Raw genomic sequence first — 25018 nt, forward strand, 5'->3', positions numbered from 1 at the left:
GAACCATTAGAGAATTACGTTGCACACATCATTCCATTTTACCCCTAATTCTTCAGTGTTTCATTCCTAGTTGGACATTTCTCTTACATGATACAGTACAATTATCAAAATCAGGAAATTTGACATCGAGGCATTACTTTTAATCTAATCTACAGTCTTGACTCAGAATTCACCATTTGCCATTCCTAAAACGTCCTTGAATGGCATTTTTTTTCCTGGTCCAGGAACCAATCCAGGTCTGTCAGTTCCTTTTCATTGTCCTTTCTGCTCCTCTCCTGTAACTTGGCCTCACTCCTCGGTTTCCTTTGTCTTGACATTCACATTTTTGAAAAGGACAGGCCAGTTTCAGGCCAGTTACTTAGTAACTCATCCCTCAATTTGTGTTTGATGTCTTCAAGTTAGATTCCCAGCATGCATTCTTGGCAGGAATTAATATAGTTTTAAGAATGTCAGTGGCACAGATTCTTGTTGGGACATTGCCAAAGTTTTAGAGGCATTGTGTTAAGTGAAAAAATGTCAAACTTCGAGAAAAAAGAATTTGATTTTAAGCAACTGAACTAAAAGCCCTGATAATAAGGAACTCACCGTTGGGAGTTTTTTTGATAGCTGCTTCCAACATTTTAGATGATTTTATTTCATTCAAAGTGTATCTAAACACACCAGTTGGATGAATTTTTAATGTAATTGTCCTGGTTTAATAAGGATTTTAAGTATTTTAATAAGCCGTATACATGGAAATGACCTTTTTAGTCATTCTTTTAAGAATATTGAAGACTCCATCATGTTCAAGTCTATAATGAATTTCTGTATTAAAGAGAGAAACATGAGGGGCTGGGCTTCAGGGAATTCATAGTCCAGTGAGGTCTCCAGGCATGCAAGTAGGTAATTTAAAAAAGCTAAGTAATAATTATACTTCGGTGGCGTGAGTGTGGTGGCCCTGATAAGGAATGTCCCCACTGCATTCCTGGGTCGGAGCTTCTGCTCTGCCTGGATTCAGGAGCCCTGCTCCCAGGTCCTTCCTGCTGTGGGGGCAGATCCCCTAACCTGTCAGTAAATTGGGGACAATAATAGTACCTACCTTACGGGAGTTGCTGTAAATGTGACTCGTGCATGGGGAGGATTAGCACTGTGCCTGGGATTTGCTGCGTGCTCAAGGAAGGCAGCGCTGATGGATTGCAGCAGGGGTTCAGTAAGTGTTGATGGGTGAATAAAGGGAGGTATGAGCAGGGGTTATGGGAGGTTACGGGAGCCCATCAGAGAGGAGCTAATGATGTCTTCCAGAAGAGATGACCTTCATCCTGAGTCATAGATGGAAGAGAGGAAGACTGGCTGCATGATTTGTGGGCCCCAGTGCAAATGAGTATGTGGGGCCCTTGTTCAAAGATTAAGATTTTCACGATGGTGACAGCAGAACGTTAAACCAGGCAGAGGGACCCCTCTGAGTGCTGGGCCCTCTGCCAGCACCTAGATCACATGCCCGTGAAGTGGCCCTGGTAAGGAGTTCTCCCAAGGCCACGGGTCATAGATGCCAGGAGTACGGAGTACAGAACCCCAGGCTCTGGCTCCATCTTGTGCTTCCCAGGCAGGCCATGGTGCCTGAGCCTCACCCTCCTGGGAAAACAGAAGGAAAGACCATGCAGGCCAGTGAGGACCTGAGACTCTGGGAAAGTGGATTCAGGAATCGGTATACGAGGCGTGCCACGGGGGAAGAGGGAGCCTTGGAGTGGTTTGAAAAATGCTGTCCAAATTGGAAAGGAGGAAAAAAATGCAGAAAGATGACCTACCATAAGCCAGCCAGGTACTGGGCAGGTCTGGTCTAGGTCTGAGGAACTGGGAGAGTACCGTGTCTCAGATGATGTAGCAAGGTAAGGGGTAGGGCTTTGACTTGAACCCAGGCTTGTCTGAATGTAAAACCGTAGCCTGTAAGTCTAGGCACCTACTGTGTCAAGATCTGAGCCTAAGCACTTTCGCATAGAACATGTCAACGATTAGTCATGGTCAGCCTTAACACACGTGCTGCAGGAGGACTTTTAAGATTTGTCGTTTTATTTACTTTTAATTTTTTTATTTTTAAAATTATTTTATTGAGGTCACATTGGTTTGTAACGTTGTGTAAATTTCACGCGTACAAAATTTAAGTCATTTCAAAACACATTTCTGAGTCCAAAGAAACCTTTCAATCCAGCCTCCTCATTCTAAGGTCAATAAACTGTTGGAAGCCATGTAAGGATAATGCTTTTGGATAAATAAGCATCCCCCTTTCTCCCTACTTGAAATTCCCCTTTAAACATAATCGGAGACTTAAGAGAGGTTCTTAGACCTTTGTGAGTTTTATGGCTTTAATTTTATAGAGCTGTCTTCCCAAATTAATAGCATTCGGTGGCACTAGAAATACAAAACCCCAAGAAGAGAGGATCTTGAAGTAGCAGCAGACCCAGCAAAACTTAGGTTTTGTGACTTGAAAGATTTGCGTTAGGTCAGGAAAGAAGAATCAGTAAATGAATTATTTCTCTTTATACTTGCCTTCGCTGAACCGCAGGTTTAATTCTGGAGCGGGGTCTGCCTGGATTATCGCAGGTGCTGAGGGCAATTGGATTTGCATTTTCACAAGATGAATTCCACGGGTCTTCATACCAGGAGTGTTTTCCCAGACTAGCTTGTGATCAAGGGCTAAATGAAGCAAGCGGATAATTAGCCTCAAAAGAGAGTGTAAACAGAAGCATAATGAACGCAATTGCGGATGCTTCTTTCCTGCTGGGCACAGCTGGGCACACCGTGAACCGTAAGTCATACGCCAAGGGTCTGTGCAAGATGGAGAGAGTCCCTCCTTTCTTCAGCTTTTTAAGGACATGTGTGGTGTAAAAAACCGAACTGATCTCTTTCCCCTTCCCCCGTTCTTTCCAGATAGTTCCACCATGCTGCTCTGTTCATCCTTCTCCAGTTACAGAACAACCTCAAGGATCTCACCTTATTAGAGAGTGATATATTTTTTTCCAATTTAATTCGAAATCCGCTTTGGACCATTATTTAAGATTGCAATTAATGTGACCAAATTTTGAGGTCTGAGGACATACATGTTTTTCTTTTTAAGAGCTGTATTCCCTTGGAGTTCATCGGGAGAAGGTAGGACAGTGTAGGGAAGATGTGTTCGTTAATGGAGAGTTCTTTAGCTAGTAGTTAACTACATTGAAACTCTACATTCCTAAACACAAGTACCATTTATGTTTTCAAAGTATAAAGTCTGTTCAGACAGGGGAGAGCACTAAGATACGCTTTATAATTCTTTTTGGTGAAGAGAATTACCGTGATGGCCTTTTTGATATTACTGCAGCAGAAGTACTGCAAACACGCTTTGCTGAGGATCTCAAACACAGTTCAGTGGGCAAAGAATTCCCCCTCCCAAGTTTCCCTCGTTGGGATTCAGAGCATCAGCTTTTGTGAGTCTTATTTAAAACAGATCTTGCTGAACACTTTCTCATACGTTCTCTGACAGATGCAAAGTTGTTATTTCAGACCTATAGGGTTCTTTTTTCTTTTAAAGTACTCCTTTCACTTTATTACAAATCGTTGGTGAACTGGTCTATTGTTTAATTAAAAAAAAAAACCTGAAAAAAAAATCTCACATGCAAATTACACTATCGTCTTTCCCCAAAGGTATTTCCCCCCTGCTGGGGTGTTCGTGGATTTCATCATTATTGGGCACCAGAAGCAGGGAGGACCATTTATATATTTATTTTAAAAGCCTCTGCTGGATATAAACTTGTTACATTTAAACTGCAGCCTTTCTTTTTTAAGTTCCCACTATTTTAAACAAAAGCCCCAGGAAGTGGCCGTGGAATTTATAATAATGCTTTTCAACCCTTTGCCTGTTTTCAAGTAAGTCTTTTCTTAGGCTTTGGGGAATGCAGAGGACTCTCTTGGAATATGAAAATTTCAACTTTAAACCTATGAACTCTGCTGGGTCTGCAGAGGCGTTTTAATGTGAAGCCCAGGAAATGTACACATGCTGCAGAATTTACAACTCATCACTGTCACAGTCAGATTAGAGTGTGAGTTAAAGAGTAATACATTAACCAGGGTTAGTGCATGGAGGTTGCTGTTCGAGAGCCGCAAAAGCAATCAATGTCCTGCATCCACAATGGAGAGTAATAGAAGTATAGCTGGAGGTGTTTGGGGTCAAAAAATAGGCCCACACATACTGGTGCCGCAGAATTTATTTGGAAAAAAAATTTTTTTTTTTTTTTTTTTTTTTTTTGCAGGCTGTTCTGCAGTTTGACTGAATTGTCATTTGCTTGTTTCTGCTTAAGGGAAACATCTGGTTTCTCCTTGCGATGTAGACAAACTGCTCTTATTCTGAAGCTGTCATCCATGAAAAGCCTGGTTTGGGCTCAATAGATTTGCTTATGAAAGGCAGGGGTCCATCTCTACAGAAATAAACAGCTTCAGTAATTGGAAGTTTGTTCCCCCTGATAAACTCTGGCCCAGAGGTGACTTGGGTGAAGTGGCGAAAGCTGAAAGGGATAAATTTATTTTATAGAAAGCATTTAATGATTTAAGATGTGGCCGGCAGAGAATTTTCCACTTAACCTTTGTAAAAATCTCTTACCCAACTTCTGTCGAGTTTCTGCAAATGCGTTTAAAAACTCCAGAGCCCAGAAGTTGGAGATGGGGTGTTACAGGATCCAGAAGAGAAAAGAAGTGTGGGGGGAAAAGTTGAGAGTTGCGTGGCTTTGGTTTGTAGAACAGGGCCAGGTTTTCCAGTGCACTTTGTAAAGGAGATGTTCCTGGGTGTTTTGACATCCATTCAGGACCAGCTACGTCATTTGTGGGACCCAGTGCAAAATGAAAATGTGGCCCCCATGTTAAAAAATTAGGAAGAATTTTAAGGTGACAGCGGTAGGTCATTCACCCAAGGGAGGTGATGGGGGTCTCTGTGAATACACAGGTCGCACGCCCGTGGGGTCGGCTTTACTTCTGTTTTAGGAATCTCTGGGGTGGATGAGAGAAAAAAATGAAAACAGGAGTGCTTGGGAAGTAGGTCTGCTAACTTCTCAGTGGTGTTGGGAGAGAATTTTCTTCCAGTCGGATAAGAGACCGTAGGGAGAGTTCCTCGTCTCTTTTGAGATAGGTAATAATCACTGTAAGTGTGCTAGTCTCGATTTCTCCTATTTCTTAGTTTCTCATATTTCTGGGGAGCTCTGCCAGAGTGCGTCTGTATCTTGTTTTTCCTTTTTTTGCAAGAACATTTGTAGAAAACTCAGAACGGGTTACTGGAAGGTTAGAAATCATGTGTTTTGGGCCCTCTGCACAATTTTAAGAGTTTTTCCATTCTGTGAATTAATCCCAGCCACCGAATGCTCCGCTGTTCGCTTCTGTCGGGTCCCTTTCTCCCCCCCAACCCCCCCTCAAGCTGTGCCTTCCCTACCGACTGTGGGCTCCTTCAATTGGGGCACTTGATTCGAAGGTCGACGGCCAGTCAAGGTGCCTGGCTGGTGGAAGAACCCCAGTAAGTGTTGGACTATAAATAGCGAGATCTGATCTCCCTTCTCTTTTCTTCCTGCCGCTTTTTCTCCTTTTCATTCTTCTGGTTTCATTTCTGTTTTCTCATTCAGAACCCACACACACACACACACACACACACACACACGCTAAACAATGTGTGCCACCTGCAGGCCCGAAATGCACATTTTTGATCTCTAGAAAATGGCAACATGGTCGGGGAGTCCAGATTTAGAGTCAGGACCGTGTGTTAACCCAACAGAATGGGAGAGTCTGAGGGTCTCCCTGGGCTGAAGCCGCAACGTCGAGATCCACTCCTCCAGAATACTAAAATGCTGGTGAGGGAGCCGTGGCTAAGCAATACAGTGAGCTCGTGGCGGTGTGGCCCCTGCCTTCCTCAGATGGCGTCGAGGCTGCCGGCTGCCAGACAGACAGATACAGTAGGAGTGCTGGTGTGAGGGATCGGCCTGCTGGGCTTAGTCAGAAACTGCTCTGCAAACACAGCGGATTAAAGGGTTTTTTGTTGAGGTGGAGCAGATGGACAGGGGGAGGCAGAGTTCAAATGAACCGATCGTAAATCAGGACTCCGCTGTGGAAGGGAAAAATCTGGGCCTGGTCACTTCAAAGTTGGAGCTAATTTAATGTATTATCATTTTTTAATATTAGAAGAGCACCTCATGCTTACTATAAAAAATCACTGTGAAGAATTTAGAAAGTGAGTATGCCAGAGAAAGGGACAAATCCCCCACGTGCCCAGAAAGAGTCACTGTCGACCCTTTCAGTAGAATCCTCCTGATTTTGTCGTCTGCCCCACTCACATCCACACGTATGTGTGTGCAATTATTAGTTAATAAGAAGTGAAACACATGCTCTTCTTTGAGTTAGATGCCAAGAGAAAACTTGTAACTAAGTCTTGAAGGTGGGAACACAGGCATGATAGTTTAGGTCAGGCCACCAGCATAAATTTTAGTCATAAAACCAAAGACAACGTGTAAATTTACGTTTGGGCGAGTTGGGCCAATCTCAGGGGAAGGCAAAGCTCGTTGGCGCAGAGGGCCATGTTGAATTTACGGCCTTCCTTCGAGGAATGCTTCCAGAAGCTCCCCAGAAAGAACAGCGTGTCTGGGCGTGTTTTTCCTGTCGCCCCCTCGTGGACAAGAAGAATTGTTCAGGCGGGAAAAGAATGCTGCACACCGGACCCTCCCTTCACCCGTTTCTCATGACCTGACCCTGGACGAGTGAACGTTCTCCGTTCCCCTGTACATATAGTGACTTCACGAACGCTCGAGGCTGCGGGTCCCTCGAGCACGGCAGGGCTCCGGCCACTGGAGTGAATTTAGCACTGTGTTGTGAACATGTGGCACTGTTCAGTGCCCACTTCGTAGGGTGAGATACGCCATCTAGGAGCGTCTGGAAGCCCTCAGAGCCTCCGAGGGTTGGTCCAGCTGGTCAGCATTTGCTGCTTGCTTTTTGGACGCCATTCACGTGCTTCCCTTTCGGCGTCAATTCTACCTCCCATTATCGTGACAAAATTAAATACAAAAATGGGTTAAAATCAAACCCTATGGAAACGATTAGGGTTGTTTCAATAGAAATAATTGGAATGCTTTGAAAAATCTCAATGGTGGTAAACTGCTAAAAACACATGGCATTAAATTGTGTGAAAAGTGTAAAATATTGTGAAAAACTGTAAAAATCTAGAGGTGTACACTCAGATTATTTCATCGGTGTCTCTAGGTTCTTTTTAAAACCGAAGAAGCTAAAGCTAGGAGTCCGGGTCACTGGATGTTGGGTATTTGTTGGGTGAATGGGGGTGCGGAGGGGTCAGCAGATCTGTGATTCCCGTTTCATCCTTGCTCTGAGAGGGCATATACTTTACTGAGGAGGATTGGGAGTCATTATCATTTCTTTTCTCTCTCTTGGCTGAACGTTTGTGGGTTAAATGGGCTTATTATGAGACACCAGAAACATAAAGATTTTATGGTGTTGCTGCTTATGGGAAAATTTGACCCATCACCAGAATCAAGACCCACCTCCCCTCCGGGCTTGCTCACAGGGTGCTGGACCATCTGGCCCCGACCAGCCCTTCCTCCTCCATCTCTTTCTGTTCCCTGCCTTCCATGTGATGCTTCCCGTCTTGCTAAAGGAGGTCCAGGCCGTGCCACACACGAGTGTACTACTCACGGGCACCGCTGTCTCATATCTCGTGCCTTCCTTTTATCTGTTACTGGTAACCAGTATCCTTCATCTGGTTAGTTCTGGCCTCAACTCTCCCGTAAAACATTTGTTGACACCTCCGCATACCCCACCCCATTCACTCCTTATTTGTTTATTCCCTCCTTTCCACTAGAATGTGAGTTCCATGCATCCCCACCCTTAGAATACCTGGCATACAGCAGGCGTTCAGTAAATGGTGCTTGGTTGTTGGATGAATAATTAAGTGCCTTCTGTGTGCTGGGCCCTGTTCTAGGTCCTCCTCAAAGGGGCAGATTTCCCCCCCTTCTGCTCCCGGAGCACACAGGACTCGCTTCCATCTTTCCACACGCCGGTTTGCACTAACGGCATCTGTCTGGCTGTCTTTCTCACCAGCACAGGGGTTTGTGTCTACAGCCAGTGGGCCAATTCAGCCCACCACTTTTTTTTTTTTTTGTATGGCCCAGTTTACATTTTAAAATGTAAAATGTAAATGTACAAAAGACCGTTAGCCTTTGTTGGGGGAACAGTTGTGGGGAGAGTTGAGAACCTTGCCTCTTGGCCTGCAGAATCTAAACTGGTTGCTGTCTTGGCCCTTTACAGCCCAGTTTATTGGCTCCTGCATGAGACTGTGAGCGTTTTTAGGATCAGGGGATGGTCTTCCATCTTTGGATTCCCGGCACAAAGCTCTCAGTAAATGTTTTTCCGGTCGAACTGAACTCGCTGTTTTTTATTCCACCCACTGGAGTCAGGTGGGGGTGAATGCTGGCGCTGCCCTGTCCTAACTGTGAGACTTTGAGGGGAGACAGAGTGTCTCAGAGCCTCCTTTCCTCCTCTGAAAACTGGAGATAATGTTAGCTACTCCTGATGGCTATTGTGAGGAGGGGATGAAACCATCAGCATGTCACTATCTATACAGCTCTTAGCACGGATTTGGTGTTTAATGCTAGCTGTTACTTATCCAGATAAACCTCCAGCAAGAGTGGTGTAGTCTGATCATTATCGTTATAGCAATTGCAAACTTGAAAAAAAAATCAGTTGTTTTAGGTTAGCTTCTTTCTTTTTGGTGGTGTTGAAAATTAAAAGTTGACTTTCTGCCCGTGGATCTAACTCTTTAATTTTATTCCCCATTTCTGTGTTTATTTATTTATTTATTTATTTTTTGAGGCTGAGTGAGTCTCTTATGGTGCTGATTTAGAAAAGCTTCTAAGGCACCCTTGAGATGGAAGATCTTACTTGAGGGGTGTGAGTTCTTCTAGTGCTGTAAGAAGTGGGGGTTAGTTAGTTTCTGGGGTCGTCTCTGCAACAGACAGACCTTCTCTCAGGCTGGAGATGATGGTGTGGGCGGGTAGGTGGGGGTGGGGGCACATCCTTCTGGGTGCACTGTATTGACTCTGCGGGCTGGTGGACACTCTGTAAAGACGTGAGAACCTGCAATGAGTTCAGACATGATGCATCTTGGACCCGTTTCTTTGCAGGGACAGTGAAGGTGAAGAGCTCCAACATCCAAGTTGGCGATCTCATCATTGTGGAAAAGGTGAGTGGGGTCTCACAGCTGGTGATGGCCGCTGTGTGACTGTGTGTGGGAAGTCCTTGCCACCGCTTCTTGAGTCCTAACCTGTCATTTGTGTGTCTGCTGAGCTAGTTGAATGTGTGCTCTTTGGGATTCTGTCCTACAGCTGTTTGGGGTTCTTTTTTTTTTTTGCTGAGGAAGATTAGCCCTGAGCTAACACCTGTGCCAGTCTTCCTCTATTTTGTATGTGGGTCACCACCACAGCATGTCTAATGAGTGGAGTAGGTCCGCGCCCAGGGTCTGAACCCACGAACCCGGGGCACCAAACTTAACCACTAGGCCGTGGGGCGAGCCCCCCCTGCTTTTTTTTTTTAACTTATCATAAAATCTTTCCCAGAAATCTACTTGCTAGCATTTTACATGCTAAGCATGTAAAAATGTTTGTGTCATTTACCTTTTCGGCAATTTTAGCTTATATTTTTTGACTTAAACATTGTGCTTTTCTATCGTTTTATGGGGAGCGGGGGTTAAGGGTAACATGAGAACAGTGAAAAGGCCAGAAAATGCATTTTTAAAAATAGCACCATTAATACTGTGTTCGATTCTTCGGTACACGCTCATATCTCTCTTTGCTGTGTGTATTTGGAAGGTATTGGATTTTGGGGGTGGCCCTCAGAGTCTGGGAGTAATATTTGATTAGGAAGGGATTGTATCTTCACTTGTTTCTGTAGGAAGTGAACTGTGCTCTTTTAAAAGGATTAAATCCAAGAACTCAGAGTTGATTTGAGGGAAAGGGAAGCTCTCCGGGGTGGCAGCTCAGAAGAACCACACAAACCCCTTTACGCTATCACATACTTTTCTGTTCATAATTACATGAGGGCTGCCGTTGGCACCCCTCTTTTTTGGAGAATGGCTTTTGTTTCTTCTTACTGCCTGACTTCCTTGTTAAAATCCCACCCGAAGCCAAACATCAGGCTGGAAAATTGGTAGAAGCAGAAAGCACGAGCGGAGCATATGATGTCTTTAGTTTCAGCGGACAGCCTGGAAGAAAGCCAGCGAGGGTAGCAGGCTTTTGGCCCTGGCTCCTCTGGCTGGAATTTTGGGAGGTGATGGTTGCATTCACCAGAAAACTAGAAGCTCACTCTCCGAGATACGATTTCAATAGGGGATTAGTAACCTAACAGCAGTGTGCAAGATTTTTCAGATTCAAAACAAAATAAATCCCCAAATCTACCTTTGACAAAGGCAGAAACTTACAAGAGGCTGTGGATTTGGGTGGTTCCCCTCCCTCCCCAGGTGCTGGGGGTGGGGGACGGTGTGGGCATTCACAGTAACAGTCTTTCTTTTCATAACGCAGAACCAGCGGGTCCCTGCTGATATGATCTTCCTGAGGACATCGGAAAAAAACGGTAAACATCTGGGATCAATTTTGAAAATAACCATTAACCTTTCAGTGGTAATTTGGCAAAATAATCATTTGAAAATGTAACAGAAGTAGATGATCATTTTGGAGCCATGGAGGCGAATCAAAAACATCTCTTTTCATAGAGCAGTCTTTAAAAGACAAAATGTTCGTGGTGCTCGCAGGTCAATAGATTTTGATCATTATAGAGATATAGTTAGGGGGACCCGTGCTGAGTCACGGCTGGTGAAGTCACACACAGAGGCTGTGGCGTTCTTCTCTGGGCTGCATTAAGCTCATCTGGGGGAGTTGGTGGGACGAGAAGGGTGTCTGACATGTAGAAGCAAACAGGCATCCTCTCTCTTCTGAGAAAAGACCAGGCAATGTGTGATGGGATGGAGGCAGTGGAGAAACTGGGGAGAGAAGTAGGTAGCCTTTTCGGCCCATTGCTCATGAGTGGCGGGGCCGTGCCCGCCCACGCCCATCGTTTATTTATTATGACAGCCCAGTCAAGCTTAATGACCCTCTCCTCTCTCACGAGACCCCCCTCATTGCTGTTGTTTCTCCTGCCCACTCCTCAGTTGATTCAGAGCTCCTTTTTGTTTTTTACTGAAGCTGTTCCGAGGAGGCGAGGCTATTTTGCTCTTCCTAACAGGCACAATCAGATCTTGGCACCTCTGAAAAACTCGCATTTATATTCCTTTGAGGTTGCTGCAACCTATCTTATTATGAATCGAATAAAAGTACAGATGAAATTTTATGCTAATAATATATAAAATAGGTCAGAGAGGGTGTGGAAGGCACTAGATTAAAATAGTCTTCTTTTAAAACCTGCAGCTTTGTCCTCACGTTGGTTCTTGTGTCCTAGTCAGGGAATATGGAGCATTATGGATTAGCGGCTCTAAAACTTGCCCTTTCTTCAAAAAAAAAAAAAAAAAAAAAAGCGTTAGAAGTGTTCTTCCTTAATAGTAGGCAGAAGTCTTCACTGCAGGGTCGGTTTAATTCAGGGCCTTCTGTGTCTGGTGAGGTGTGTCGCTGGCTCAGTGCTCGGACTCGTATGTCAGACGGAAATGTGCGTCTGTGAAATGTGCTGGCGATGGTAACAGCAAACCCTCATGCAGTACTTTCCATGTTCTTAGTGGTTTGCACGGATCAGCTCGTTAGTGCTCACAACACGAGGTTGGTGCCGTTATCTCCATTTTTACACTCGAGGAAACCCAGGCTCAGAGACGATAAGTAACTGCCTAAGGGCACAGCTAGTAAGTGGTGGAGCTGAACTTGAACCCAGGAGGTCTGGTGTCGGATAAGGTGCTGGGTGCTCGTAACCCCTGCCCAGAATAGACTCAAATGCTGGTTCCCCCGTGTCAGCCACTGTGCAGGTGTTCTGTCACCCCACGGGGACCCTTACAGCCAGCTTGTGAGGTTTGTGTTTCTCCCCATTTTATAGACAGGATACACTGAGGCTTAGCAAGGTCAAGAAACAAGCCTAGGCTCCCGCTGTGAGTGGGTGGTGGAGTGAGGTTGAACCCAGATCTTCTGACCCCAGAGCTTATGGAGGAAGTGGGAAATCGGGTATTTATTTTCCCTTTTGGTGGTTGGCCGTTGATGGGTTACTTTCATAAAGACCAGAGCGGCAGCTACTCAGAGCTGCCAGGGGAAGGATTCTCGAGTCACAGGTGAACAGACGGTGCCCACCTTCCTTCCCCAGGGTCCTGCTTCCTGCGGACGGACCAGCTGGACGGGGAGACAGACTGGAAGCTTCGGCTCCCCGTGGCCTGCACGCAGAGGCTCCCCACTGCCGCCGTGAGTAGCTTTCCCCGCAGAAGCACGAACTGACTCCTATCATACGGGCTCTCAAACTCAGGGGCCGGACACGGGGTGTCAGGTGTGAGGTGGGGCGGGTGGGGTGGGGTTCTGTGGAGCCTTGAGGGCTTGTTGGTTCCCAGTAATGTGGCCACGTGAAGTGCAGACCCAGCGTGCAGGGATGAGCTCTTTCCAGGGAAGCTCAAAATCTTAAGAAACCTTGACTAAGTACCTCGCATAAAATTAAAAGGTGAGCCAGAGGGCGTCATTCCTCTCTGCTCACGGCCTCCAGAGGCTTCTGAGAACCGATCCTGCAGCCCTTGCTGTTGTCCCCAAGCCCCATGTAATGTGTCTCTCTGCTGAGACCCTGACCTCAGCTTCTGGCCCTCTCCCCTCTGCCCACTGGCTCCAGCCGCGCCGGGCTCTCCGTCAGCACGCTGCTGCCTACCGATGTTTGCCCTTGCCGTTGCCTCCACCGGGAACAGTCGTACCTGTGTCTGCCTGGCTGGGCGTCTCCATCGCCTCTCTCAGGTTTCTGCTCAGGTCTCCGTACCTGAGAGGCATTTTCTGACCGTCCTCTCCTTGCGTTCCCACTCCACTCACGTCAAGGCAGGGTCTTTGAGAGCAGGGTTCTGCCCAGTGTGTTCGCTGCTGTATACCAGCGCGTGGAACAGCATGGAGAACGGTGCATTGAAGAGCACACAGGCCCTCTCTACGGCGGTGGTCTGAGTAGTTGGAACCAACTGACACTCAAAGTTCCCCAGGGCCCCACACTTCTACATCAGCCTCACATCACTCATGCCATGATTTGTAGAGTCAAGGAGAACGGTAGAGAGCCAAAGAGTACGTTTAAAGACAAGCCACATGGATGGGATGTAGCCTGGGTGCAGAATCACAGCGTGTAATTTACACGCCCCGAGACTGACACGCCCCATCGGCGGTCTGAAAGGATTAAGCGGAACCTGTCAGCTGTTCCTGGGCTCATGGTCCCGCTGACTGATGCCGCTCCTTACCTCGTTCTGGGAGGAAGCTGTGGGCAGGGGGAAGTTCTGTGTCTTAGTGGACTTAACAATAAATGTGCTCAGGGCACTAAGGATTTTTCATGCCAATAAGAAGTAAAATAGCACTATTATTATTAATTTTTAGACCAGGAATTCTAGAGCAGTGAGTTTCTAACTGCTCAGGAGTTCCTGGGAATCCTTAGAAGGTACCCTCGTTCTGGTTTTATCTGGGTGACATGTTTTACTTCCTGGTAATATTTCTCCAAAGAAAGCATTCTGATCCTCCAAATGATTTGGAGGACTCTCCTTAAGAGACAGTCTGGAAGAGCCTGGAATCGTGGAGGTGCCTGCCTGGTCTGCAGCAGAGTCCTCTTTCTCGATGTGTGCTGGTCCACGCCTGGATTGGGGTCCAGAGAAAGATGAGGTGCCACCGTCCCCATTGTCAGGACCTCTCAGCCTTAGTGGGCCGAAGGGGTCTGAGTGTGGAGCAGTGTTTTAACAAAGTTGTAGATGAAGAGAATTATATGAAAAGATGACCTAATACACGAGTATGTTCTTGTGTTTAAAAAAATCAAATGGAATGGAAAGCTCGAGGAAAAAATGAAAAATCTTGCTTCACAACCTCTGCCCCAGCTCTTCGCTTCTTCTCCCAGGGGTCATGTCAAGTCGGGAGTCAGCTCTCCAGGTCTTTTTCAGCCCACTTTCTTACCAATAGACGACTACAAGCCTGTTGGTGGGGGGTGGTTTTACATGCATGGGGTCATACTGCATTTATTACTCTGCAGCTCTGCCCCTCTCCACTTTGAAGGTGTCTCTGGGCCTTTTCTTATGATACAGAGAGGCTGCAGTGCAAACACCTGGGTGCGGGGCCTCCTGGGCAGTTAGCAGAGAGCCCAGGCCCTGCCTGAGGGGGTGGCCAGTAGCCTCAGTTTCAGCCAGACCCTTGTTGCCCAGGAGTACTCTGGCGCGAATTTGCCTGACCACCTGATTGGAGTTGTTTTCCCAACTTTTTTATTGTGCTAAATACACGTAACATAAAGTTTACTATCTTACTGTGTTTTTTGTTTGTTTGTTTGTTTTTTTGGTGAGGAAGATCAGCCCTGAGCTAACATCCGTGCTAATCCCCCTCTTTTTGCTGAGGAAGACCGGCTCTGAGCTAACATCTATGGCCAATCCTCCTCCTTTTTTTCCCCCAAAGCCCCAGTAGATAGTTGTATGTCACAATTGCACATCCTTCTAGTTGGTGTGTGGGGACGCGGCCTCAGCATGGCCGGAGAAGCGGTGTGTCAGTGCGCGCCCGGGATCTGAACCCGGGCCTCCAGCAGCGGAGCGCGCGCACTTAACCGAACCGCTAAGCCACGGGGCCGGCCACACCATCTTACTGTTTTTAAGCGGACAATTCAATTGTGGTAAAGACATTCACATTGTTGTGCAGCCATCACCACCATCCATCTCCAGAACTCTTCATCATGCAAAACTGAAACTCTGTACCCGTTGAACAACAACTCCCCCATTCCTCTCTCCCCTAGCCCTTGGCAACCACCGTTTGACTTTCTGTCTCTATGAGTCTGACTACTCTAAGTGCCTCATATAAGTGGAATCATACAGTATTTGTCTTTTTGTGATTGGCTTATCTCACTCTGCATAATGTCCTCAAGGTTCATCCATGTTGTAGTGTGTGTCAGAATTTCCTTCCTTTTTAAGGCTGAGTAGTATTCCATTGCATGGATATACCTCATTTTGTTTATCCATTTATCCATTAATAGACACTTGGGTTGCTTCTTCCTATTGGCTATTGTGAATAATGCTGCTATGAACCTGGGTGTACAGATATCTCCTTGAGATCCTGCTTTTAATTCCCAGCAAATGGAATTGCTATTCCTATGGTAATTCTATGTCTAATTTTTTGAGGAACTGCCGTACTGTTTTCCACAGTGGCTGCACCATTTTTTACATTCCCACCAACAGTGCATAAGGGTTCCAATTTCTCTGCATCCTCACCAACACTTACTGTTTTTCTGTTTTTGGTAGTAGCCATTCTAATAGGTGTGAGGTGTTCTTGTTCACTTTTTCACCTCTCTGCGCTTTCCAGGGCTTCTTACAGAGTAGGTGCCCAATAGCTACTTGTTGAATGAGCGAGTGTTTTCATTGCTATGAACAAAGCTTGTCAACTAGGGTGTAGCAGAGGGGGTCTGCTCTGTCAGCCAGTGTGGGAGATGCTGGGTAGACCAGTGTCTTCACTGTCAAGTCTCTCAGAGTGTCTTGGGGTAGTGCAGGTAGCAATTCCCAAACTTACTTACTAGAAGATTTTTCCTCTTTTTTCCACCTGCCCCATAATTTAAGCCTGTTTGCTCTGTTTGGGAAATAGATGCTTTTGAAAAACAGTGGCTGCCTCCTGAGATCTGTGTAATCCTAAACTGACTTTGTGTTAACTCCCAAATGTTACCTCTGTTGAGTAGGATCTTCTTCAGATTCGATCATATGTCTACGCAGAAGAGCCGAACATTGACATTCACAACTTTGTGGGAACTTTTACCAGAGTAAGTAAGCTTCGCCTAACCTAAATCCTGTCTTAAGTGCATGTTAGGGATGAAGGCCTGCGAAGAGGTGTGGACAGGCCTATGCTGGGAAGTAGCTTTATGCCAGGTGGGGGTCAGTTCCCTTGAGAAGGCCCCCCTGTGACAGCTGTGACATACTCTTTCTCAGTCAGGTCGACACAACTGGGATTTTCTTCCAGCCCCTGAACAGCTTGAATTACCTGACAACTTAGAGCCAAGTGTTGCTCGAGTTCATTTTTAACTCAGATGTGTGAGAGCAGTTACTCTTTCTGTCTCCTTCAGATGGGCTTGTTTCCTCTTTTACTCATAGAAGTCTTGTCTGCCATTGTTATATATATATATTTTTTTTGGTGAGGAAGATTAGCCCTGGGCTAACGTCCATGCCCATCTTCCTCTACTTTACATGGGACGCTGCCACAGCATGGCCTGACAAGCAGTGTGCCAAAGCGGAGCGCGCGAACTTAAACTGCTACACCACCGGGCCAGCCCCAACCATTGTTAAAATTTTTAAGCCGCTTTCCACCCTTTTGGAATAGAAATTAAATTTGGGTTTGAATTATTTTAGAAATCCGGGACAATAGAGTTATAGAATCCAAATGAGATTGTTCGTGTTCTGTTTCCGTAAGTTGTAAGACTGGCTGGAAAAAAGCTATTCCTGATCGATTAGCTTCTCCATTTTAGTTCTCACCATGTAAAACATTTCTTCAGTGTTAGAGGCCTGCGTTTCTTAAATCATGAACCAGCTTTTTCAGGTATTTCCATGGGGATGAAAATTCCAAGGATCATAGTTTATGAGCTTGGTCCTTCTCTCCTGGCTGAGTTGTAGGCTTCCAAACAGGGGTCGTCGTCTCTTCCTGTCTTGGGAAGAGGAGGCTGGAAACAGGCTGTGGATTCTGCCCAAACCTTGATAGGTAAACGTGTGTCCCTTTGGTCTGTTCCAGGAGGACAGCGACCCTCCTATCAGCGAGAGCCTGAGCATAGAGAACGCGCTCTGGGCCGGCACCGTCATCGCTTCAGGTGGGGGCGCCTTTTTGAGGAATATGTTAGCAATTTGAAAAGGAAAGAAGATCCTTTTGTATAATTAGAATAATCATGTGTCAGTTGGGAAAATCAGTTGTCGGTCACATGGCGTTTTCCATTTGTTCCTGCACCCCCAGGGAATTGACCTGACGTCTAAGTGCCCCTGGGACACTTCCAGACGTCCAGAGAAGTGCTCTGGCCCGTGGACTTTTCTGCAGCGTCCACCCTGGGAATAGCCCTTAATTGCCACTTCAGATGGACGTTCTAATCTGTGCCAGAATGGGTCTGCCTGGCTGTGCTGGCCAGGAGTTGTGTCCACAGGGGCTCCGAGCTGTCCTGCAGGTCGGTTCAGGGGCCCCGGTGCATGGGAAAGGGCCACGGGCCTGATTTGGAGCCTCGGTGTTCAAGATGACCTAGAAATCAGTGCCTTTCAGTTTTGAACAGTGGGATGAAACTGAGCAGGAGTTCCAGGGGCTGAGCACGGTCTGCAACAGCCCTAGTTGATATTGGTGGGGGCCACCAACCTGTGCATTACACCCTTCACTTAACGCTCCCAACAGTACCAGAAGGGTGCGTGCCAGTATTAGCCCCATTCTGCAGATGAGCAAACCGAGGCTCAGGGAGGTTAAGTAACTTGCCCAAAGTCACACAGCAGGTAAAAGGCAAAGTTGGGACTTGAATCCAGCGACTTTGCTCTAGAAGCAGAACTCATTGTGCAGCTATTATTATTATGTTATGTTATATATATAATAATATATACTATCATTAACATGATTCCACTACTGGCAACTTTGTATCTTTACTGTTGGAGGAATCAATTTTTTCCCTCTTCAGGCAGGATATCTCCTTCCTACCAACCCATTTTCCTCTGCTTGATGTTGCTTTGTGGCTCTTGAGAACAACAGATGCTCAGTTAGGGTACTGTGTGACCTGGGAAGGGGATGACCAGCACAAATACACATAGGCGGCCACGTGTCACCATCCACAGGCTCACCTAATGAAAGTGGACAACGATTAGCTCTCCCTTTAGGTTTTTGCTGTGTTTTTCCCACTGCCTGCCTGTATTTGCAGCATGGTCTGGAATGTCTCTCAATTCCCCTGATGACCGAAGAAGTGAGAAGTTGGTCCTTAAGATTCTGCACGGCCCCTGCCCACTGCCTGGCCACACCCCGGCCGAGGCCAACCAGGGCATGCAGGAGCCCTTTCACGGTCTGCCTCTTCCTGCCGCTCGTCCACCCAGATCTCTCTCAACTCGTTACTCTTCCTCCCCAGTTTTTCTCCCCTTTCAAGTCATTTACTAACAAGTCATTAATTATTCTTTTTAATTTTTAATAATTTGACCGAAAACTAAGTAATTTGTTTCCGTTTGCATTTCCTAGATTATCTGGAAGGTTGGCCATCTTTGCATGTGTATGTTTTGTTTCTTCCTTTGTCCATTACTTTTTGTGTCCGTTAGTCATTTTTCTGTTGAGGTTCTTGTTTTTTTCTTACTCATTTGTGAGTATTTCTTGTTTCTGATGCAGAAGCCTCATGTCCTTTCACTCCTATCCAGTTTGTCATCTGGTTTTTAGAAAAAAATTTATAGTGGATTTGATAGTGTAGTAGTTAAAAAAATATTATTTTCTTCTCCAGTCTGTTGGGTGATAAATTATATCTTGTTATTTTAATTTTTATTTCTTTAATTGTGTGTACAATTAAACATCTTTTCACGTATAAACCATTTCTTAATATTTTGGTCTATCCACTTTCCTTGTGGGTTCTTCTTTTTCTTGTTAATTTGTTAGAAAGCTTTATAGAAAAACATATCAAATTGTCGTGTGTTGTGTGTCACAAATATTTTTTCACAATTTATTGTCTGTCTTTTGTTTCTGTCTGTGATGGGCTTTGTTTGTTTTTTCCAGGTAGAAGCTCTAAATGTTTATGTAGTCAACCTTTTCACAGAAACAGGATTACTAGGTCAAAGGATATATACACTTTACACATGATAAACTTCCCTCTTCTAATTTACGCTCCTGATAATCTTATTTTATATACGCATCTGAGCCAACACCATATTCTGTTTGACTTTTTAATTTTTGTTCATCTGATATTCGTTGAATAAATACCTAACAGATTGACTGACTTGCCTTTTAAAAATTATTTTGAAGTTGAACATCTTTCCTTACGTTTACTGTTGATTCACATTTTTTAAAATATATGTGTGAATTGCCAGTTTATGCCCTGTGCTCATTTTTTTCTGTTGATGGGTTCATTTAAGAAAGAGATTTCTAAGAACTCTTTGTATGGTAAGAATATTATCCTTCTGTTTGTTATCTTAATTGCAATTACTACTTTTCAGTTGATCTCATTCATATTTTGGCACAAAAGTTTAAAATTTTTATCTAGTCAGACCTGTTGATTTTTTTTCTTTATGGTTTCTGAGAAAAATCTTCCCTGCTCTAGGATTATAAAAATACACTGATGTTTTCTTGGGGTGTTTAGATAGTTTTATATTAAAATATTCGCTCCATCTGGATTTATCTTGTTTTAAGGAGTGAAATTAGGACAAGTAACCAGCAAAGAGCTCTTGCCTTGGCTCAGACCCCAGGCTGTGGACACTTGTGCCCAGTGCGTTCATGGCCTTGTGTAAAGGGAGAGCCTGGTGGGGAATGAGATGTAAAACGAAAAAGCACACACTTGGGGTGGAGAACATCCTGTGTCTTCGGGTGGAATACAGAGAGGTGTTAAAGGAGATCAGAACGAGATGGGGTTAAAATCCATCGTTTTGCGTCTGGCACAGGCAGGATGGAAAGTTCAGGGACGCCTGTGATGTGCCCATCTCCTTACCAGCCAGCAACGTGAACGGCACACACTTCATTTCTTACAGTGTTTCTTCTTTTTCTTCCCTTTTATTGAAAGAGAGCACATATATGGAAAAGTACATAAATCCTAAATATAGCGCCAACACCCACATCAAGAAACGAGATATTATCAGCCCCCCAGACGCTCCCCTCGGCTCCCTTCCAGTCACCATCCCCCACCCCACCCCAGGGTACCTGCTCCGTTGACTTCTAATAGCCTCGATTTGTTTGGTTAGGCACTTGTTTTGATAACATTTCAATAATAAACACATGTTCATATGTCTGTTTCTGATTTTCTTTCCTGCTTTCCTCCTTTCCATACAGAAAGCTTCATTGAGCACCTCTATGTGATAATACCAATTGCTAGGTCCTAGTGCAACAGTAATGTGCCAGAAAATGCTTGGCTCCACCTTTGTGGGATTTATAGTTTAGTATAAATCTAACATAGGTTACAGAGGAGATGGGAGGAAATGGGAGAGAGTTCTGTGAATTTCCTTTGAGACTATTATAAAGGAAAATGATTTCAGCAACAATACAGAGAATTCTGAGGTGGAGGGAGTGAGGTTGAAAAGGCTTGTCAGCCTTAATCTCAGAGAGTAACAATAATAAGTCTTTTATTTATCAGTCACTTTTTATTTACCAGGTGTTTAGCTGCCATTCTCTTGTTTTGGTCTCACAACATTAAATGAGGACATTAATGGAATGAACTGAGTCTCAAAGAGGTTAAGCAACTTGCCTAAGGTCACACAGTCTTGGAGAGGTCTTCTACTGGGAGGAGGAGAATAGGAGGCAAATTGGAGATGGAGGAAAAAATTTCGAACAGTTCATGGGAAATGCATTGTGGAGTTAAAACATGCCTTTGTTCACTGGTGTGAATTCCCCTCTTTGTGCTTGGTCATGTGGGAAGAGAGCAAGAGCGGTGATTCCAATCATCCAGTGACAGTGCCTGCCCTCGCCTTCAGCAGGTGTGTGTTTTGCGGTGAGTCTGAGGAAGTGGGCATTTACCATTTCCTCAGCTGGCCCCAGTTTCCCCGCTCCTCACTGCGTAGACACCTGACTGCAAACGTGGAGTTATACATAGCAAGCCATTGCCTTCTGGTGCTCAACTCAAGAAAGAGCCGTCAAGAGTAATCTTAGTTACATGAGATTTTGCTTCTGTGTTCCCTTTAGAACCTAACTCCTGTGTCTTGGTCACTCTGCTGTTATCAGTTGGAAGTTTAAAAAATAAAAAACTTGCCAAGCAGTGCTGAGGGTACAGCTGCATTGGTTGGCATCAATCTGTAGAGGATGCAGTTGCCATGGTAAGCCAACACAGTGCCACTAGGCTGAGGAGTCACGGGAGCGATGACAGGGAAGGGATGGGGGAGGCCCCCGGGCAGAGAAGGTGGCCTGGATGTTACGGAGCCCAATTCTGAGACTCTCAGTGGTGAGGGGCCAGTTACCTGCCCCCCACCAGGTCTATAGCAGATGGATCTGTGGCTCTGCTGTGCATGATCAACATGCCGGTCCCACTGTGTGCACCCTGCCACAGGAGTTAGATAATGCCCAGCTGGTCTATACTCTGTTCAGTGGGACTTGTCCTGTGGTCGCATGCTGGAACGTTGCAGCATTGTCTAACTGCTATAAATGTTTCTGAACACTTGCTCTCCAGGGTGCAATATTTAGTCTTGTTGTGGTCAAGGAACAAAGGGATCTTAGGGTAGGTCCAATCCCAGGACTACTCTGTTGTGGAGAGTTCGGGAGGATTTTGTGAAATGCCCAAGTGTGATAGCCTGCTTGTTGGAGCACCTGGCTGGCAGAATGGAGAGGATTCTATGGTCTGCGGCTGCAGGGGGTGAGAGTGAAGAATATGGCGAGAGCAGGAGGGACAGTGGAGGTGACAGCATGGAAAATGGGGGTCAGTGGTCTGGGAGGTGGAGAGGCTCGGGTCACTTGGTCGTAAAGGGGTGGATTGGGCTGGGTGGGACCATGATGAGCTGAGAGCATGACCCTGGATAAACAGAGTGGCCGTGCTTGACACCTGCTGGTGGACACAGTAAAGAACGTGGACCCGGTGTCACTTGATCTTCTGATTTTCCAAGAGAAGCCAGAAATCTCCTTTTTTTTTTTTGTTGAGAAATATTCACCCTGAGCTAACCCCTGTGCCAGTCTTCCTCTATTTTGTATGTGGGTCGCTGCCACAGCATGGCTGATGAGTGGTGTAGGTCTGAACCTGCGAACCCAGGCTGCCGAAGTGGAGCGCACCGAACTTAACCACTATACCATAGAGGCGGCCCCTCAATTTTTCATATGAAAGCTCCTGTATTTAAAAGTTGGCAACTAATTCAAAACTTCTAAAGTACCGTGTGGATCAAACCAGCACACCTTGTGGGCTGCCGGTGTGTGCTTTCTCTCTGGGTGGCTGAGGCTGGCGTTCAGATCTCGTGGAGACAGGTTTGGTCTTGAGCACAGAGAGGCACTTGGGGAAAGGCTATTTTTGGCAACATTTGAAGGCATCAAGGTTGGCCGGCACCAGTGGGGGAACCCCCCCCGGGGGCCCTTGTGATTAGGACCCTCTTGAACCCTGGACATCAGGGCTTGAGACCAGGCCACGTCTGCGCAGGAATGAGTGCAGTGGCTGCCCCTGGCTCAGCCCAGGCTCTGCTCCCACTGCCTGACCATCTGCTGTGGCGACAGCTTCGCATCCGTGGGAGCCTGCCATCTGCCGAGGAGCGCGTGCGAGCTCTCTGCGCCTGCCATCTGCTGAGGGCCTCCCTGGAAGGGACCCGCACTGTGCGGGAGAACACTGCGTGCGTAAACTTGAGGGCCTGCGGTGCCTCCTCCCAGCTCTTTATCCCGGAGACACAGCCCCAGCGCTTCATCTGGGGTTGGGCTCTTTTACCGAGACTGAGCCTCCTTGCGTTTTTGTGTATCCCTCTGACAGTGGTATCCGAGAGTGAGGGGCTGGAGCAGGGAAGGTTGGGTGTTTTCTTTTTCCAGCAGAGACCAGATTGTTTGTATTCCTGGGGTCTTCCCTGAGAGCTTGGCAGGGCTGCCCCTTCTCGTGTTTCAGGTTTCAGCTCACACGTCCTCCACTCAGAGCCGCTCCTCTGCCCGCCAGTCCTACCGGCAGCAGCCTCTGCCCTGCCGTCCACCCCTCTGCTTGTTCCCATCCTAGCACATTCGACCACCCTCCAGAGCACAGTGTTTCTTGCTTTCCTTCTTGACTGTCTGTCTTCCCCACTGTGTTGAGTGTTTTCTTGGCACACACTGAAGAGAGGAGACAAAGGTAAATTTTTGGTGGATATCGCCAATTTTCTCTCAAATAGTTTGTTCCAGTTTACACTCCGGCCAGCAACATGCACGACAGGGTCCGTTTCCCCACCTCTTGGCTCACACTGGATGTTAGCAATCTTTCTGAATTTTTGTTACTGTGATAGGAGTAACAATGGTGTGTTTTGCATTTCTTTGATTATTCACGGTTGAGCATCTTTTCTAACGTTAACTCACTGTTTGTATCCCTTCTGTAAATTATTTACTTTTAGAAGGATGGATGGCTTTCATTATTGTCAAGGGGTTGGGAGGGGGACGGCGGGCGATGTTCTCAGGAGAGAATAGTCATCTGGACAGACATCCCCCAAATGCTCCAGTTAGACACAGAATCTGAAAGGAGTCAGACTCAGTGGGAAGAAAGTGCTCTAATAAGAAGGGTGTGTTCACAAGTTTCTGTAATAATTTATGAAGGTAGGAGTGTTCTAGGCACCTCTGAAGCCTCTAAGGCCAGTGGCATAAAGGACAGACCGCCGCTCCCCCACCTCTCATGCTGTCAGAGGCTACTGGACCCCATAGACCAGCACCCACCAGTAGAACTTTTAGTGACAGTGGAAATGCTCTGTGTCTTCACTGTCCCATATGGCAGCCACTAGCCTTACGTGGCTATTGAACACTTGGAAAGTGGCTAGTGAAAATGGGGACCTGGATTTGATTTGATTTTAATTGAATTTCAATTTAAACAGCTGCATGTGGCTCTGGGCTGCCATGCTGGTCAGTGTGGCCGTGGGTCATTGGGTGGCCCTCGCCCGGTGTGGGTGTTGGGTTTAGAGAACATCCTCTCAGGGGGTCAGACCCTCTGTGTAAGCCCGCCTGTCTGTGTTAACCCTTCTCTGCGTTGTGTTTTTCTCGTTTTAGGTACCGTTGTGGGTGTTGTTCTTTACACGGGCAGAGAACTCCGGAGTGTCATGAACACCTCGAATCCCCGAAGCAAGGTGTGTACGCAGTCACAGGATGCATTTCTTCGTCGGGACTTTCTGCCCTGATGTATTTTGATGATTGGCATTGGTGTAATGAGGAGCTAGATTTCAAAACAGGAACACCTAACAGTATTATTTCATTTATACAAATTCACACATATACTTACATGAAAAGATAGTGTGTGTGTAGGTAGATATATATGTAGCTATGCACACACATATATAGACGCACGTGTAATACATACGTGTGTATTCATATGAATATGAATATATAAAATTTTAAAAGCTTTTAAGCTAAAACAAACTATTGAGCACTTACTGTTTGCCATGTCTTGTGCTGCGTCCTTCACATGTATCTCATGTAATCCTCACACACCAGCCTGTGAGCACAGTTGCTTCTGTGGCCTCACCATATAGATGAGAAATGGCCTCGAGAAGCCCATGCTCTGCCCAGGCTCCAGTGAGGAGGAGCGGGCCCCGATTCAAACCCCTGCTGAGCGACTGGCTGTGGCGAGGTGAACAGGGTCAGATCTGCCGTCTGGCTAATGCCCCATATTGCTCGTTTCACACCGTGACCCTCCCTCCCAGCCCCTCCCCTCCTCCAATTTTTGAGTCAGAATATTGCAGAATGATTTCCTCTGACAATACTGTGAACGAATGCTATGTTTCCCAAACACTGGTCATTTTCACCCCAGCATTACGGCTATCATAACAACTATAATGTCATTTATTTGATGGTTTAGCCTTATCCTGGGCCATGTTTTTGTGAAGTTATGGGTTTCATGTGCTAGTTACATTTTTTTTGAATACACATTACAATAAATATGTAATTACTAAAATAATAATGTTCATTAATGTACCACCTAAAATTCAGATGCCCCCAGTGGTGTGTACCCTGAGCTCTTAGGCAGTACTGAGTTAGTGTGGGTACAGTGCTAAGCGTGTAGGACCGAGTCATTT

General features: G+C 46.0%; 1 protein-coding gene across 2 annotated transcripts in view; it reads left to right on the forward strand.

Annotated features, from left to right (window-relative positions):
• ATP9A (ATPase phospholipid transporting 9A) overlaps positions 1 to 25018 on the forward strand; it is a 125617-nt gene that overhangs the window by 42620 nt on the left and 57979 nt on the right. For both annotated transcript variants that reach the window (XM_087445113.1, XM_014787332.2), the window contains exons 5-10: positions 9171 to 9229; positions 10563 to 10614; positions 12316 to 12410; positions 15871 to 15951; positions 16911 to 16986; positions 23997 to 24073. In XM_087445113.1, the coding sequence (XP_087301239.1) occupies positions 9171 to 9229; positions 10563 to 10614; positions 12316 to 12410; positions 15871 to 15951; positions 16911 to 16986; positions 23997 to 24073 (440 nt within the window). The remainder of the gene's footprint in view (positions 1 to 9170; positions 9230 to 10562; positions 10615 to 12315; positions 12411 to 15870; positions 15952 to 16910; positions 16987 to 23996; positions 24074 to 25018) is intronic.

Source organism: Ceratotherium simum, chromosome 21, assembly GCF_057802395.1.
Source record: "Ceratotherium simum simum isolate JZ-2026a chromosome 21, ASM5780239v1, whole genome shotgun sequence".
NCBI classification, from domain to species: Eukaryota; Metazoa; Chordata; class Mammalia; order Perissodactyla; family Rhinocerotidae; genus Ceratotherium; species Ceratotherium simum.